We start from the raw sequence: 17,541 nt of genomic DNA, 5'->3' as shown, positions 1-17,541 counted from the left end.
TTTAAGTTTAATTCAGATTTTTTGTTGAGTCTTTTTATTAATGTGTATTTTATGAATGGGCTTACAAAGACACATTTTCAGGGAGGGGGTGCTTGTGTAGACCGTTGTGAAATGGAGAGCCCGGCCGTTCCAGGGCTTTATTCATTTCTCGTTGCTAAGGCCACCTCTTGTTGCCATGGCCAGGCCATCCCAGTCACCTCCTGGACATTGGCTCAGACTTCTTCCGTCTGAACAGCGATAGTGTTTCAGTGTTGATTCCTGCATTACTTCAAAAAAATATGGTCTTGGTCTAGTGTACGTGTGAGTTAGCCTGTCCCCAAACACATGCCCTTTAAAGTGTAAGCTTGTTCGCTTTTGAACTTGTGTATGTAAATAGACTATTGCATACCTTTAATACTAGCATCCATAGAAGATTGGTATTTAGGTATTTTGGTGTGGGAACGAAATGAATATGGTTGTGTGATCATAAATCATCAGTTTCTCAATGAGTGAGGAATTACAAAACGGAACCCCAAAAATAAACAGTAGTATGTTGCAAAGTGCCTAAATTGAGTTTGGTTTGGTTTAAAGCCTGATATCCGACACTTCCACAACTTGTTGACTTACATTGAATAGTAACATTGCAGAAGAATTTGAGCTTCCCTTTTATAGAGTGCACAATGTTCCACAATGCAACAGGGCCTTAAACCAGGGTTATAGCTGGGTGTTTTTGGGGGAGCGTTGACCTGTTTTATAAGAGTCGGCACGATTCTGGTCATCCGTTAACTAATACAACACAAACAAAAGGTTAGTATCAAAATACTAACGCTGTCAACTAACGATAATTGTACAACTATTGGCAACGCACAGCGAAGGTTTCCGCCTGGGTAGTATTACAGGAATGCAATAGTGTTATTTATGTAGAGGTTTAACATGAGCAAATGTAACTTTTTAACATTGTGCCTGCTTGCCTGCCCGTCCTAAATACCTCTGTTGTCACGTCGCCGAAATGTCGTCGACATTTCTTGTCTTTTATTTATAACAGTATTGTCGTCGTGGTTGTCATCATTTTATTTTCCTACTTTATGTAAAATGTACAATTGTCTTTAATTTACTGCCAGCTTCATTCAGTGTCAATGTATGAAACTTTTGACGTAGGAGACAAACTCTCCGTGGTCTCCTGGGAGAAAAAAAAGGCTTCCGGAAAGAAAAAAAATAATTGAAACGGAAAGAAGAGCAAAAAGGAAGGATGAGAGAAACAACTTTTATGAAAAGGATAGGCTTTATGTCTTATTGATGCCTGAATTTTTTTAACAGATATGATTTCCTGTGTGGCCATTTAAAACATTTACAACAAAATTTACTGCACACGTTGATCGGCTTGCCATGTCCAGTGGCTCTGTTAAAGGTCACATGGTTCACTCGATTTTTATGTGTCGTAGCCCTAGTAATTGAAAACGCACTACGTTTAAAATGCAGAGGAGCTGTAGTTAGACCCCCGCTGTCAAAATGGATACGTTTCAACCCCCCCTGTGCCGGCAGTATAATGACTATGAATAAACCTATAAAAACATCCCCCTCTTTTCAGAAGACCACTTACAGAACAAACGCAGTGGCCATGGATAAAGAAGTGATATTGTGGTGAAACGACCTTGATGGGGAAAGAAACTGAACCTGTTCTGAGCTGAGCAGATGCTATAGGGACGCAGATGCAGACCTCCTACCCCCCTGCATGCCCTGTTCTAGTTGGTACAGTCCTCCTCTGCTACCACCACCCCCGACCCCTGCATGTCCCGTCCCAACTTGGTACAGTCCTTTACCATCTGTAACATGCGTCACTTGCTATCCATGAGACCCACAACAACTAAGGTGTCTGGAGGGGGCTGACACTGTCAGTGTCCCATGTTGAATGGCTTCCCTCCTCTGTCCAGTGTCTCGCTGAGTACACACGCCCCCCGCCCCCTGCATCCCAGGTCAAGCAGCCATTGTGTGTTTTCCGCCGACCATGCACTGTTTAGTGGTGACTAATACTGTCTTGTCATGTGCTGGCAAGGGGCATGTCCAGGTGTGTGTGTGTTTGTGTGTGTGTGTGTGTGTGTGTGTGTGTGTGTGTGTGTGTGTGTGTGTGTGTGTGTGTGTGTGTATGTGTGAGTGAGTGAGTGAGTGAGTGAGTGTGTGTGTGTGTGTGTGTGCGTGCGTGCGTGCGCGTGTGTGTGTGTTGCTTTTAGCCGGTAGCGTTGCAATGCCCCTCTATGTTCTCAGCCCACAAGTGAACCCAATCCATAACTGTCTGTTGGATAAACAGATCAACATAAAGAAAGTGGGAAATAGAAAACGAGAGAGAAAGAGAATAATCCACGTCCCTGCCTGAAAGCCACTCAGTGATTACTTTATTTTAAAACCTGCCAATCACATAGTGCAGAATTCTACAAATCAGTTGCCAACTGTTTCTTTGTTATTTTATTATCTTAGCATTTTCCTTTTTTCCCCGCGTTTTGTTCTCAATCTACAATACTGCCATTCTTTTCTTTTTTTCAGAGACAACGTAAGATGGGTACTGAAAGCCATAGGTTAGAGATGTCAAAACACAACACTATCATTGGTCCTTGACGAAGTGAGGCATGAGTGCTCCCAAACGTCAAGTTTTTCTCTCAGTAAATGTTGGATTCTATCCTTTTTGTGCAATCACATTGCCAAAGAACGATTTAAAACAATGTCATCTATGTAAATATCAACATTGTCCAAAAAACCGTGGCAAAAAATGAATAAATGTGGGTTTTGTTTTCTTTTGTTTTTTCATTTTTCTGAAAAAAACTACAATGATGTTCATGTGATGTATTGTCTTCCAGTTGGTTGCAATAATAAAAAAATATATAAGTTGGTTTTGCTCATATGTTCCTGAAACACACACACACACACACACACACACACACACACACACACACACACACACACACACACACACACACACACACACACACACAGGCATCTTAAACGATTCCTGCATATTGGCTCATAGCTACCAGACCACAAGTCAATATCAAAAGGTCAAAGACATTGTTACCTCCATATAATGGCAAAGAATTGAGTTTCTAAGACATGCGTGGTCATCAGTTTATTTTCAAAGCTTGACCCCAACCATTAACCTTACGCATTCCCATCAACAAGGACTTTTATCGGTTCTTTTTCCAATGACTTTAATAATTCAGTTGCTCTAATCATTTCCGTCCAAACGCTTCTGATGAAAGTCAAAGCGAGTAGACTCGTTGCCCTCGGGAAAGTGGTAAACAAGATAGGTGCACTGGAGAGTTTGTTAATGCCTTATCAGTCTGCGCGTTGCCATTTTGAGACGCGTGCGTCGCTGGAAGTCCATTCATAATTGAAGCCAAGACAGGCTTAATCAGCGCGAGCTCCCAGCACCAGCACCACTGGAGCTCGCAGCGGCTCCTCTGTTGCTATGCAACTACCGCAAAGAAAGGAAGGGAGGAGAGGAAAGTGTGTATTCTGTGCATCTTTGGGGGGGGGGGTATTACAGGTTATATGTGCGTTTGTTTGTTAGCACACAATATAATTGATGTTACTGTCTTTTTGTTTTTTGAATATGTATGTATGGGCAAATATAGGGCCTAGAGAAAACTTTATGTCACAACTATCATTCGTAGCCTACCTACTATTTGTTGTTTTGCTCCACTGGGACTGGAAATTGGGTTACGCGCGAATGGTGCATTAATATAATGTCAGGTGGGCCTTTAAATTCCTGTCAATAACTGAAATTAAATTATTTCGCTGGTGGTGACACATACATAACATTTTAGAGAGTCGCATTAATCACATTGATGCAAGGCGCAGTGGTTCTATGGTCAATATCATTCATATCCACGGAGGCAAGTTTCCATGGAGACAGAAGTGGCAGTCGCATTCGCCTGTCAGCTTTAATTTATTACAAAGACTTTACGGAAATGTTCCTTTCACATTTTTGAGGGTGCATTTGGGACAGACAATGGGCATAGCCTGTGCAATTATTCAAGTATGTGTTATGATTTACTAGTTTTCTTATACATGGAAATAAATATGACCTACTATCCAGGCCATAGAGGGGAAACAAAAATATATTTTCTAATGTTTTTGTCCCATTGTATTTCCTGTGTGGGATGTGATCGCCCTCTTCTGGCAAAACTAAGTTACTACACTGAACTGAACGCTAATATGTAGGCTACCTACACATCGTAGAGGACAAGCCCCACGGCTCAGATAAATATAACTAGACTAACATATGGGAAGACAATGTTTAAAACATTAAAGGATATTGCAAAACCAATTTTAAAACGAAAACTCGTTTTAAAATTTAAAGCAGACAGAAATGTAGTAGGCCTTTATGTGGCGGAGATCAATGTTTAAACTGTAAACTAGACCTATGTGTATAATCTAAAACAATACCCTTAATTTAGTGTCGCATAAAGCAATTTGAAATATAAAGGTATTCTATGAAGTTGCATATAAACTACATTTCCCAGCGAGTGAGTCTAACGTTACAAGAACTCCCGCACCAAGTCTCGCGTTGCCCGTTGGTTGTCCCTGCCCTATGTCTCGCGCACTCGCAGCTCCATAGCTCAGTATATAAAGGAGGACGTCGACAGACGAAGGACGGCTGGGAACTCGGCCCGGGATTGTAAATAAGACCGACTAAAACTGTGTTTTATTTACAAAAAGTGATGCCGGCTACTTTTAGACACCGTTCCCAGTTGTTTTAAAGTATTTTTGTTATTTTTGGCTCTTATTTCTCGCCTATTTCTTGTGTGGTTTTTACACTACGCGTATAATGGCGAGCTCGGCTAACTCGAACCCAGTGGTAAGGATCAATCTCTAAGGACAGTGGGAGGATTGGGGGTAAAAGTTGTACTGAAAAACTGTGGAGGACCTTCTTTTAATGTGAAGTAGTAGGGACGTACACTTTCGAACACTTTGACATCTAAAATAAGCGTGATTAAAACATGTTGAACCAATTCGCCATTTACTAGGTAAAAACAATTGATCAGAAATATAAGGTATGTAGACCATTTGAAATCCACTTTGGATATTGAGTAAGTGTCTTAGATTGAAGCTTTTAAGTCTCTTTTAGTTGATTTGCAACAAACGGGACCAAGTGTTCAGTCTTGCATATCCAGCTTGTCATTGCTTTATTTTTTTTTAGAAGAGGCAGCAAGTTGTCAACAGTAACTTCAATTGGCGAAATCGATTACATTAACTAACACGATTCTCCAGATGTACGTCAAGCACATTTTCATTCACTGCAAATAAATAATTTCTGGAAATGGTTTTCAGCAGTCGTTTCGGCAATGTCAGTCGCTACGCAGAGCACCTCATTGTCCACCATTCCATGAGCAGACGGCTGGTTCAGCGGGCTTTTCCACGCTATTTACCCATTTCACTCCAATGATAAACTGCCCCTAGCATTACGATCATAAAGAGTTAAACCTTATCACCCATAATAGGCCAAAAAATATCCAAATAGCCGCCACCATCGCCCCGTATTTGTACATTATGTACGCGACGACCGGTCCGTTTGCCGCCCTGTAAAATGGCCTCCCCAGTACAGCTCTCCGGTTCTGGCCCTCCTCCCCTCGGCGCGCTGGTTATATACGGCCATATTGGCTCTCTAATATAGACTGGCTGGGATGGGAAGGTGCTACTCGGGGCTACGTCACGGGCTCTCCATATAAACGACAGACGGCCTTAAATAGTGCAGGAGCACCGAGGGGGAGGGTTAGAACGCAGACGCCGCGGACAAATGCAGTCCAGCGGATTGTGTGTTGGTTGTGTAATGCAAAGCGCGCACCGAAATGTTACCTTTATTAGTTGATTAGCTTTAGTTTCTTGCAAACAGGCCGTTTGTTTTTTGTTGATTGTATATTAACATGGGCACGTCGCAACAAATGCATGCAGTTAGATATAATCGAATGTGTAGGAGCTGTTAATCCTCGTTCTATAACCATTAGCCATCGTATTTTATTAAAAACTGAAGAAATTATGTAAGACTAAACACAAGATATTGAATCTTGTGTTTATTGATGTGGATATTTTAAAAATTGAATAGATTCAAATTGTGTGTAAAGGCCTATTTCCGAACTGCATATAATATTGTAATATATGTATAAAACTCGTGCCATAAAATGTATGTAATATTGATTAATGATTTCTGTCGCATGGGAAAGTACTCTCTTTTCTCATTCTATTTCTGTTTGATCGAATGTGTGTCTTTTCTCTACCCTAATCCTCCTCAGCCTAAACTGTATCGGGGCGTGATCGAGGATGTGATCAACGAAGTGAGAGAGCTGTTCCTGGATGAGGGGGTGGATGAACAGGTGTTGCTGGAATTGAAAACGGTAAATCTACTTAACCCCCTCCCCCCCCTTCTGCTCACAATCATAAACACACGTGCAGTCACACTGACATTTAGTCATTTTGCAGGCACAAAGCATTCTATATTACCCTTTATCCAAGCGATTTACAAATGAGGCAGAGAATAAAATATCTTGAAAGGTCTCATTAAAAGTTGCGTGTATACGAACAGACCGCCTAACGATTCGTAGCCATAAGCAAAATACTACTAATCTCTAAGCGATTAATGCTCATCACTTAGTGTTGTGCAATGCGAATATGTTCACTGGCTGATCGATGCAATTGTTGTGAAACTATATGTACGGGAGCGGATTCATAGAGCCCTGTGAATGTGTTGTTAACAACATTCAAAGGCTATGTTTTAACCTCATCTTCCAACGTGTATGGCGGTCAATACTGCTTGGTATGGTACGCTGTTGACCACTACATGCGATGCTCCACAAACAACCTGCCTAAATCGGACACCGTTGTAGTGTTTACGGCAAGCCGACTTCCAGGGAGCGGTGCCTGTTATTGAGGCGCCTGCGCTTTTGTCCATCCTTGTGTCCGTCGCTCACACGCTCCTCTCCTATGCTGTGCCTGCACCCTTTGGCTCGGGCCCCCAGCTATGGGAGAACAAGCTGATGCAGTCCAAGGCGGTGGAGGGCTTCCACACGGAGGAGCAGGCGGCGCTGCAGGCCACGCAGCAGGCCCAGCAGGCCCAGCAGGCCTCCCAGCCCGCCGCCGCCAAACACATGCTCCAGCCACTGCAGCAGCAAGGTCAGAGCGCAGCGCCAACCGTCCGCCCACCGCTCCCTCCCAACACCGCCGCCCCTTCTAGTGGGACCACAGCCCTAGCTCAACAACTCAACCCACGCACCCATACCAGTCAGTCGTCATTCCTACTGATGTTAGGCAGACCACAGCCCTATAGTCACAGCCATACCACACAGAGGTCACTACCACTAAATGTTTGATGGGGGAGAAATGCGATGTGGTTGCCAGGGTGGCAAATTCTATCGAAATAATCTGTGAATCACAATTAATAATCACAATATTGAGTAAAATAACCACCGTTATCGTTTTTGTCATCATACAGCCCGACTGCCTACCCACCCTCACAATCTCAACCCACACGCCTACCATGGTTCGTAATAGTAATAACCACACCTACCTACATACCCGTGCTCGTCAGTCCAAAGCCCTACGCCCACCCACCCAACACGGCGTGCCCTGCCTGCCCACGCCACTCAAGTCTGGTCCCGGGGTTCTCAGTGAGCCCCCTATCCCACCCACGCTAGCAACACAGCGACCAACCGGCCAGACAAGATTGATTGTTGGTTTCCATGGCAACGCAGAATCATGAACGGGCGATAGCGAGTGGGGGGGTTTGCAAAAGGTGGATGACGGCAGGGAATTTAACCTGTTTATTTAGGTTTATATTTATAAAAACCTTCATATTACAACCGCCTAAGGTCAACTGTAATTGTTATCTATTGCACCGCAGGAGTGCTTGTGAATGTTTGAGCTGATATATTGATCCTATACTGATCATGTATTATTGTTCTCTTTCTGTCTCTGCCTGCAGCTCCCCAGCAGCAAGTCATTGTTCAGGATCCCAAGATCCTCCAGCATATGAGTGCTACCGGCATGGTGAGCTTAACGCCGCTCAGGTTTCACATTCAAGGCTTCACCACATTCACCCTTCCACCCAGGGATGCACTTGCATGCGCGACAGAGCCTTGGGACGTGGTTAGGTCATTTGACATAGAAATCTGGTCCGGTTAACTTTCCCGACAGCTGAAAAAGCACGTTTTGTCACTCCTGGCGCTTCCCTATCGTATCCGACAGGATAAAATGAGATTTACTTTATTAATCCCAGACGGGAAATTCGGATTTAATCACATTCCCCTCCCGCTAACACACTGTCCTGTGCTAACATAACGTTGTACTTGTCATATTGTGGAATTGAGACGCTGTTCCACGGTGGCGTTAGTGTAAAGTTTTCCTCCGGGGAGGGGGGGGGGGGATTATGGTGGAAAATGTGTGCTTGGGGGAGTGGGGTCTTTAAGAAATGATGAACCTCACACAAGACTTACAGTTTTAAAGAGGATTACTGCACAGATATAGACAGGAGTGTGAACAAGGCTTTACTGTCTCATCGTAGACACACCGACGGAACATTCATTTTCCGCCTCTCCGTACCCCCCCCCACACACACACACACACACACACACACACACACACACACACACACACACACACACACACACACACACACACACACACACACACACACACACACACATTAATGTTTCATTGCTTTTGTCTTTGCCCGTACGTTTTTCTGCTTTAACGCGCCATCTGTGGAAGGCAGAATTCACATCTGGTCGTCGATGACATGCAAAAGTCCATCTGCTTTATTCACTTTCGTGTTCCCACGCAGTCCTCTTCAAGCTCAAACCAAGGGAATTCTTTCCCTGATAGTGATAGCTTTTTCTTATGCTTAAACAAACTTCGATTTATTCATTCATGCCTTATGTTAACACGGCTTATAAAAACCTTGCTGAAATATATATTTATGGATTCCCCTTTTTAATTGGATCTTCATCACACATAAAAGAGCCATAGAGAACCAGAATTCAGATTAGGATATATCAAACGGGTGGGGTGAGGACGTGTGTAAAGCCGTGTCTGTTCCCTGTTCCTCCGCTAGAGTGCAGCAGCAACTGCAGCAACCCTTGCCCTGCCTACTGGAGTCACCCCTTACCAGCAGCTCATCACCAGCCAGGGTAAGGCACCCTGTCCTATGGCGCTCCCATCGTTGTTCAAAAGTGTTCCCTTCACTCAGCTTTTTTCCAGTATCACAGTACTGCTTCTGGGTACTAGACTGCAACATCAAATCCCTTTTCGTGAAAATAATCGCAGAAAGTTGGACTATTTAGAGTTTTCCCAGTCCAGCCAATGGAGCACTCAATGTCAGTGGTCTGACTTTTCCACAATTGTTTTTTTGTGTGCAGAGTCATTGTTTAAGATCGTGATTTCTGTCACAACACAGACATTTATGCAGTTATTTTAGAAACAGAAGTCAAGCTGGACAGCGTTCCTTTAAGATGGTGGTCCGATCCACGTCGTAGCCAGTGTTCAAGCCCATAGTGCTGAAAAGTAGCCTTAAGCGGTTCCACTTCCTCAACAGAAAGTGTTTTGGATAATATACGACAGATCCAACCACTTCCTACAAAAGAAAGTTGATTAATTTGTCCAGTCTGTCATAAGACATGCACCCTTACAACCTGGACTATTACAGCAGTGATAAATCCCAAATAATGAACAACCTCCCCCCCCCACCGCCTACATCAGGCCAGATCCTGCAGGTGGTGCGCGCCCCTAACGGGGCCCAGTACATCATCCAGCAGCCCCAGCAGCAGATCCTCCTGCAGCAGCAGATGCAGCCGGGCGGCGGCCAGGCCCCTGTCATTCAGCAGGTACGCCCCATCACGCAGGTAGGTCAAGCAACCCCCCTCTCCTCCCTCTCCTCCTCCTACTCCTACCCCTCCACCCCTTCCCGGTCTGGTACAGCACAGCCAGCCTCTCTGGAGCTCGGGTGGTGGTGGTGGTGGGGGTGGAGGGATAAGTTGGGTGATTATGGTGTGGTGTTCACATGAAGCCCCTGGGAAGCAATGAGTCTAAAAGGAGGGCAGTTTATTTGCAGCTTAGTAGGGATTAAGGTTTTTCGGGTTTAAAGTTTTAAATGCAAATTTTGGAAGGCGTTGATTCTTTCAGGGCCTGGAGTGTGTTCAGGGATCGGGGAAAGGTTAGGCTGTTGTCTGGGCTGTCGTCACGGCTGACAGAGAGAGCGGTCGGCACGCTGAACCGATGTAAAGGCTTTACAAGTTAATTTGAGCAAGACGGGACTACTTCATCAGGGATGCATGCCCAGCCACTAAGTTCTCAGGCTAGGTTTAAAAAAAGTCAGTTTAATCTTTATTGACTACGAGCAGAGTATGTGTGCAGGGATTGAGAAAAAGTGGATGAAGTCATTTCTGAAAGTTACACGTCCGTTAATGATCTGAACTTTTCTTATTTGCGAACAGCTTTTGTAACGCATGTCATTTTTCATCTTTCATTTGTCCCATGTATACGTTTTTTCCCTGCAAAGCATTCAATGCTACTTTGTGCAACACCAAACAGGGGTCACTCACTTGTAACCCCCTTTATCAGGAGATAACTGTAGGGACAGATTAAGGTGCTGGGTGGCTCTTCCAGTGTGTATTGGTGCAGGGAGAAAGCGTGGAGGTGTTATTTATCTCTGGTCATTAGGGGGAGCTAAAGAGTTATATTTAATTAATCATGAGTTATATTTTTGGTTAGTGAATACAAACTTCAGTGCTATGTGCCAAAACAAAGGGAATTGATAGGTTTACATTTCATATTTAAAAATAGTGTGAAAATAAAAGCTGGAAGTGAACTAGGTTTTAATGGCTGTCAACAGAATCAGTATGCAACAACCTAATGTGAATAGTTGTTTATATGCAAATCAGCGTTTAGTTTATTATTCTAACGGGTGCCGAGCCTGAATGGCAATGATCTGTGTTAACTCGATTCATAATTGTGTAGAAGATCACTTTTTCCAAATAAGTGTTCAATGCAAGAAAAGAAATGCAGTCATTTTTATTGTGATGCATGCACACCAACCCAAGATTGCATTCAGGGAGGGATGCTGATTATGAGAGTGATCCTCATTACACAATCACCCACCCTCATTTCTCGCCACATTTAGTTTAAATAAGTCAATAAAAAATGCAAAAGAAAAGGCTAGCTTAGTCAATAGAACATTTCTGCACAGGGCGTCAGTGCTCTGGTCCTTATAGACGGTTGTCTGTACCCTCCAGGGTGCGGAGACACAGTCGATTCAAAGGTGAATGTTAAGTGTACCTTGTGGTCCGTGTGCCCAGGTCCTCGCTCCGATGCAGGGAGGTCTACCCCAGCAGACGGGGGTCATCATCCAGCCCCAGCAGCTGGTCCTCGCCCCTGGGAACAAGGTCCAGGGAAACCAGCAGGTACTGGATAAAGGCATTAATATCATAGAAAAAATAAAACAGTGGATCACTTTTGTGTATATCAAGATCAAAGTACAATAGATGATAAGGCACTAGTCTGTAGTCTTTGTTCTGTATCATTAAGGTTGTTTTATATTTAATATATGACAGGCCAATGTAAAGTCTGTATCGGTGAAGTTGCTATAGGCTAGAATCCAGATTTGGTAAGAGAGAGCAGAAGAACATAGAAGAAAAGGCCAGATTGTTAGTAAGGCTTAGCCATCCATCGGCTAAAAGTGAGTAAAGTGTGCTGTGAGAGTATTTGTCCCTGGTTAACTGCGCCTGCTTCTGCACAAGCCACTTAAAGGTCCCATGGCATGCTACTTTATGGATGCTTATATATAGGTGTTAGTGGGCCCTTAATAGAGTATTTGAAGACGTTCAAGAAATTCAGCCGTGGTGCAGAATAACAGCCACTATCAGCCAGTCCTACAATGAGCTTCCCTCAAACGTGCCGTTTTTTTTAGAGGCGGGTCAAGGTGGAGGGTGGGGGTGTGGCCCTAGGCAGCTTGCGGCCACGATACCATGCATTCGTGTTTACAGTGGATGTATCGCAATGTGCGAGGCGCACACAGCTTTTGGCTGTGTCGTGTAAATATTCTACAACACTCCGGGTGCTCCGGCGGGAGTCCTGGAACTCTCCATCTAAATAATATCATATTATACAAAGATATCTATACTATACTATATATTATCACGGCCAAGAGCTGTGTGCGCCTCCAGACGATATTATGAATCTCAAATGACTGCGTGAGGTTCTCCAACATCTCTGGTTCTGCCACTTCCACATCAATCTGAAGTAGAATGAACCGCGACATGGAGGAGAAAGGGATTGTTGCCCGTGATTGTTGACAGCGATTGTCTCCCGCCGGAGCCCCCCTGAGGCCCCACCGTCTCGGAAGCGGGCAGCAATCCCCAAAATCAGAGAACCCGACGTGTTATGCGCCATAACACCAAAAGCTGAACGGTTATCCAAATAACAAAGAAGTGAACAACAGTCGTTACACATTGTCATATTGGCGGGCCAAATTCTCTGGGGGGGCAAAGCAGAGAAGGGGAGGTAACCTGGCCCCTAATGACGACTTCTGATGCCAAATTCAAAATTCATTTTTCAAAGGCAGCAGGATACCTAGTGCTTGTTTTACACTTAACACCACTTCTAGCTACTGGGGGACCATAGGCAGGCTAGGGGAACTCATATTAATGTTAGAGAACCTCCATAAAGTGACATTTTCATGCCATGGGAACTTTAAGACTGCTCCCGGTTGATCCTGACCTTCTTGTGTGTCAATCACATGCGCCTGAAAGCAATGCTGTCGACGTTGGGAGAATCATAGAGAGGGAGCAGAGAGGGAGGGGGACCCCATTTCTATTATTGTTTATTTTGTAGTCCACACTCTCTCCTTCTTTCTTTTTTGCTTCCTTTCCTCACGTCAAACCCTGTTCTCGTGATGTCCTCCTCCTCCTTCCTGCCAGGTGATGCAGGCCATGGCCTCCCAGCCGGGCCAGGTGCCTACGGGACAGGTGCAGCAGATCCAGCAGGTCCAACAGATCCAGCAGGTGCAGCAGATCCAGCAGGTGCAGCAGGTGCAGCAGGTGCAGCAGGTGCAGCAGGTGCAGGGGGCAGTAGCACAGCAGCAGCCCCAGCAGCCTCCCATGATGCTGCAGGTGGACGGGCCGGGGGACACCTCCTCGGAGGAAGACGAGGAGGAGGAGGAGGAGTACGACGAGGACGAAGAGGAGGAGAAGGAAAAGGACGGCGGGGAGGACGGGCAGGTGGAAGAGGTACGGGATCGTGTGACTGCCACCCGGTGGGCCGAAACTAAACCGTTTTGATGCATGTGTGAACAGAGTGGTGGATATTGAAGTGTAGAGACAGACTGTGATGACCATGTCCCCACCCCCACCCCATTATCAGGAGCCGCTGAACAGTGAAGACGATGTGAGCGACGAGGAGGACCAGGAGCTGTTTGACACAGAGAATGTAGTTGTGTGCCAGTACGACAAGGTAAGAACCACGCACGCCTGCACCAGGAGGGGAGTCATTTATCAAGTGCAAATACTATTGAGGGTTGCCGAAAGTACTCCTATTATGTACTACAAGGGTCATGTGGTAACGGTCACCCTTGACCCTTTTGACAAAACCTTGTGTTCCTTAATCAAGATCTACGTTCCTGAATCAGTCACACATTTCTCACCAACATCCTCACACGTATCCCCTTGTATTGATGATTTGACTGCTGGGGGGGTTTGCTGTCTGACCGGGGGGGACAGGTGGACCATGCTTATCTTCATGCAGGCTGTCAGACTGTTTCCCTGCAGCCTGTTCCGCAAGTCTGCCTTGATACAGAGTGAATGAATTACTTTATACTTTTGTATAATATTTACAAATTGTAAATATTATTATTTTTCTTCACGACGTAGTTAAGGCAGCAGGCTTAGGTAGCCTAAGCTATAAAGTGCTGTGGGAAACCATGGTGTGAGTATCCACCTCTAACCCCACACCATTCCTAATCCCCCCCCCCCCCCAGATCCACAGAAGCAAGAACAAGTGGAAGTTCCACCTGAAGGACGGGATCATGAACCTCAACGGCAAAGACTATGTGTTCTCCAAGGCTATCGGAGACGCAGAGTGGTGAAGGAACGCCGACCGCACGGAGAAGGAACAATGCGCTCTTAATCAACCTAGAGAGCCAAACTTTGGAACTCCTCTTTTCCGGTGACACGCCCCCCGCCGGGCTACCTCCCCGGAACCGGTGTCCGAGCAACCGGATCTACTTCAGGAGTCTGGTTTTGAAAAAGATACTGAACTAAAGTCTGAGCTGGTGAAGTGCAGAACCGAGCAGACCTTCGAGCCTTGTGGGACGAGAGGCCGAGGCGGTCCGTGAACGGAGAGGATTCATGTTATTTTATTTTATTCGTCCTATTTCCAGGCCGCCTCCTCCTGAGACTCTTGTCCAAATTGATTTCCCATCACGTCCGTGAGGTAGCTTACTGGCGCAGTGTGCCAAGGTCACCCCCCCCCCCATCGATCGCTTGCGGCGCCCTGAAAGAGCCTATGCTAAGGCTCCTGGGAGTCTTCTCTCTCATCTGATAACCTTTTGGGTCCACCGGTAAAAAAAATGAAATTTGCTGCCTTTCTTTTTTCTTTTTATCTCAGCGGCCGGGATCAACTGTTTGGGGGGCATTGTAGTTGGTGTCCTCGGAGTGAATCCACATTTCCCACAATTCATTTTTTATCAACTTTAAAATGTTCCATTGTTCATTGACAACCATATTTTAAGTACTTTTAGAGCTATTTTTGATGAAGGGTATTAAAGCAAAAAAATCATAACGGTAGAATAACCAATGGTGTGAAGTATACTTTTTTTTTTCTATTATCTACTCGATGCTAAATCCCCCCAAAAATTAACAGTTGTCGTCAATGTGTTTTCCCCAGCCTCCTGGCCTCATGGGAGAAAAAACAAACGATAATCAACTGTACAAAATCAAACTTACTAGTCCAAAATAAATCTTCTGATTGGTCTTTCTTGCTCTTAAAACCCGCTTTTTCATCCGTCTAATTTGCACTGTACAGTCAAATGGTGTGTCGTGAAGTCATTCGAGGTTGCTCATAGCCACAGTGTGTTCAAATAAGCGTGTGCATGTGCGTGTACTCGTGGGTGCCTGAGTGCTCAACTGAAGGTGTGTTGGGTTTGTGTGTTGTGTCCTCACCGTCCCTTCCCCACCCAAAAGAGTAAGTCACTCGAGACGACCTCCTCCTCACCCCAATCCCAGTCTGTAAGGTCAGAGCTCACCAACGGCTGTTTTTCTTTCTTCGTTTCTTCTATTTGCTCCTCAAAGCTCATCAGAGGTTGTGCTTCTCAAGGGGTTGCTAACCTGCACCAAACAGTGCTCTTACATCATAAGTGTTCCTTGGTTTAGAGCTGGTTCCACATGATTTCCTCGTATCTAGCTCTCCCACACAGTTTTCTTTTTTGTTTCACATTTTAAACATGTTTTTTAAAATCAATGTTTTTCTATCAAATTGGAGTTAAAACCTTTTGGGCTATCACAAAAGTCTGTTTATAGCGCCCCTCGCAATCACCCCCCACCTCCCTCGTCATAATGATTTGAGATAGGGTAGTGTGGTTTTTTTGGGGGGTAAATTGTTGCATTTTCGGGTTAAATGGTTGTTTGCTAAACGTGTGTGGTTTAGAGTAGTATGCTTTGTTGAAGAAATAGCCTAGACTCTAGGAATGCACAAATACTGGATCAAAAAACTATATTATAACCAATCAGCATATTGTTATGCAAAAAAACTGTTGAAACTTTCTACTTACTTTCTGAGAGAAATGCCCTTGCCTCATTTCAATACAGTACAAGTCAAGACTGTACAACAAATAACTCCAAACATATTACTCTTCGACTGTTTTGTTTTTTTGCTGAACTCAACAACAGTTGTGGATGGTCCATCGTAACTAATCAACACATTTAAAGTGCCAAGACAAGGTTAAATACATTCTGGGGTAGAACACTGGTAAAAAAAACCGACTATAACTCAAGAAAAATCGGTTAAAAACTTGAAATTGGGCTTTTGCACACATCACTGAAATATGTAACTGTTCAATATTTGCTGATATTTCCTTTTCAACTCCCAGCCCCCAATGTTTCTTATGTGTGCCTTTTTGGACTATGGATTTTTGTTTTGAGGCATTTTTGCGATATTCATAGTATATGAGCTTTTAATGTCTCTTACGATGTATCCTCTGCTTTTCACTCTTGCTCCACATTGTCTGTGTTTGTTCCAACTGCTGTTCAAATAATTGTTCAGAAAATGTATCTGCTTCTTTTACTGTTAATTTTTTATTATTATTCAATAAATGATTGTTTGTATTCACAGACATCGTAACTCGGAACAGCGCTTTATAGAAGGTGTTTAGACTTTTTTTTTGTTTTGCTACACGGTTGAATAAAAAAAATGCACTGATGCTTATTTTTTGCCTATTTTATTTTGGTGTGAACATTTGAAATAAATGTAAGTCTTAATAACATTTTGTGCGTACATCTCACTACCAAGGTTGTGGGGTTTGAACCCCATCGTATTCAGTCTCCCGACGGGCATCCTCAACGCCTGTCGGCTCCTTTTTGACGTGCGTCTTTGCTTCGGGTAAAAGCATCTTTACTAAACGGTAAAAAAGTTTGTCGGGAAGAGAATGTTGACAATTTTTACCTTTAAATTATATCTAAATTTAGATACGTTCTATTAGGTATTCAGTACAAGAACACTGAGCTGTTTAGTTTTTTGCACCTTTGCCACCCACTCTCTTGTACTAAAACCCTCCTTCAGGTTAGTGAGCGAGACAAAGGCGTGGCACTGCCAGTCGGTCTCGCCAGGCCTCTAACCGCAGGGGCATTTGGGCCCTTGATTGTAACTGGGAGCCGGGTAGGAGTCAAGACGTCAGCCCAATGTTGCATTATGTCTCAACAGATACTCCTCTCTCCACTAGAAGACGGCCAGATCTCAAGCTACTTCAGGTGAAGTAGCCCCACACAGACATATGTATATTTTTTGTCTCCTATGCCCTCCTTGGCCACTCAAAAGACAAGACGGCCGAGGAACCATTAGGCCCACGCTTTTATTTTCCCTTTTTCTTGGTTATTTTTACGAGCCCCCGTTGGTTTTCTGTCTGACTCATAAACACTGCCTGGTTTTGTGTGCACCTGTGTAACCGACAAAGTATGTCCCATTAGTAACATAGCTTTGCACTGTAAGTGTCCCAGCCAGTCACAAGTCAAGGGTCTCCCGTTTAAAAGATGTGAATTCTTGCAGGTCCATCGGACAAAGGGGTCTTTATTCTTTTCTAATGGTCATTCCTTATTTCCTGTATTTCTTTTGGCCTGTTATTTTTTGGCCTCTGTTGCCTTTTTAAGTCTTGAGTATATTTAACAGTTGGTGGGTTCTTGGGGAAATAGACATGAACATGGTAATAATGATTTTAATTACCATAATTCTCATAATAGCTTGACACCTACCTAGTCCACTGCCCACATTAAGTTTATAGTTGAAGTAGGGTTTAATTTGTCAATGTAGGGCTCGAGAGAG

The 17,541-nt window shown here is 44.3% G+C and overlaps 1 protein-coding gene across 4 annotated transcripts; it reads left to right on the top strand.

Annotated features, from left to right (window-relative positions):
* Nucleotides 1–4,614: 4,614 nt before the first annotated feature.
* Nucleotides 4,615–16,426, top strand: gtf2a1 (general transcription factor IIA, 1). 4 transcript variants are annotated; one of them, XM_079753757.1, is made up of 11 exons: nucleotides 4,615–4,828; nucleotides 6,261–6,362; nucleotides 6,984–7,137; nucleotides 7,457–7,504; nucleotides 7,946–8,010; nucleotides 9,074–9,149; nucleotides 9,718–9,842; nucleotides 11,313–11,417; nucleotides 12,933–13,241; nucleotides 13,375–13,464; nucleotides 13,988–16,426. In XM_079753757.1, exons 1-11 carry the CDS (start codon nucleotides 4,799–4,801, stop codon nucleotides 14,093–14,095), a joined length of 1,212 nt encoding a protein of 403 aa, XP_079609883.1. In that variant the 5' UTR covers nucleotides 4,615–4,798; the 3' UTR covers nucleotides 14,096–16,426. The 4 variants fall into 4 exon arrangements, with proteins under 4 accessions (XP_079609883.1, XP_079609882.1, XP_079609885.1 ...); XM_079753756.1 differs by having other exon boundaries at nucleotides 9,718–9,860; XM_079753759.1 differs by lacking the exon at nucleotides 7,457–7,504.
* Nucleotides 16,427–17,541: the final 1,115 nt, after the last annotated feature.

The sequence above is a fragment of the Pollachius pollachius genome (assembly GCF_949987615.1).
Source record: "Pollachius pollachius genome assembly, chromosome: 16".
NCBI lineage: Eukaryota > Metazoa > Chordata > Actinopteri > Gadiformes > Gadidae > Pollachius > Pollachius pollachius.
Note: the sequence above shows the minus strand (reverse complement) of the source record. Positions and strands in the feature narration are given on the sequence as shown.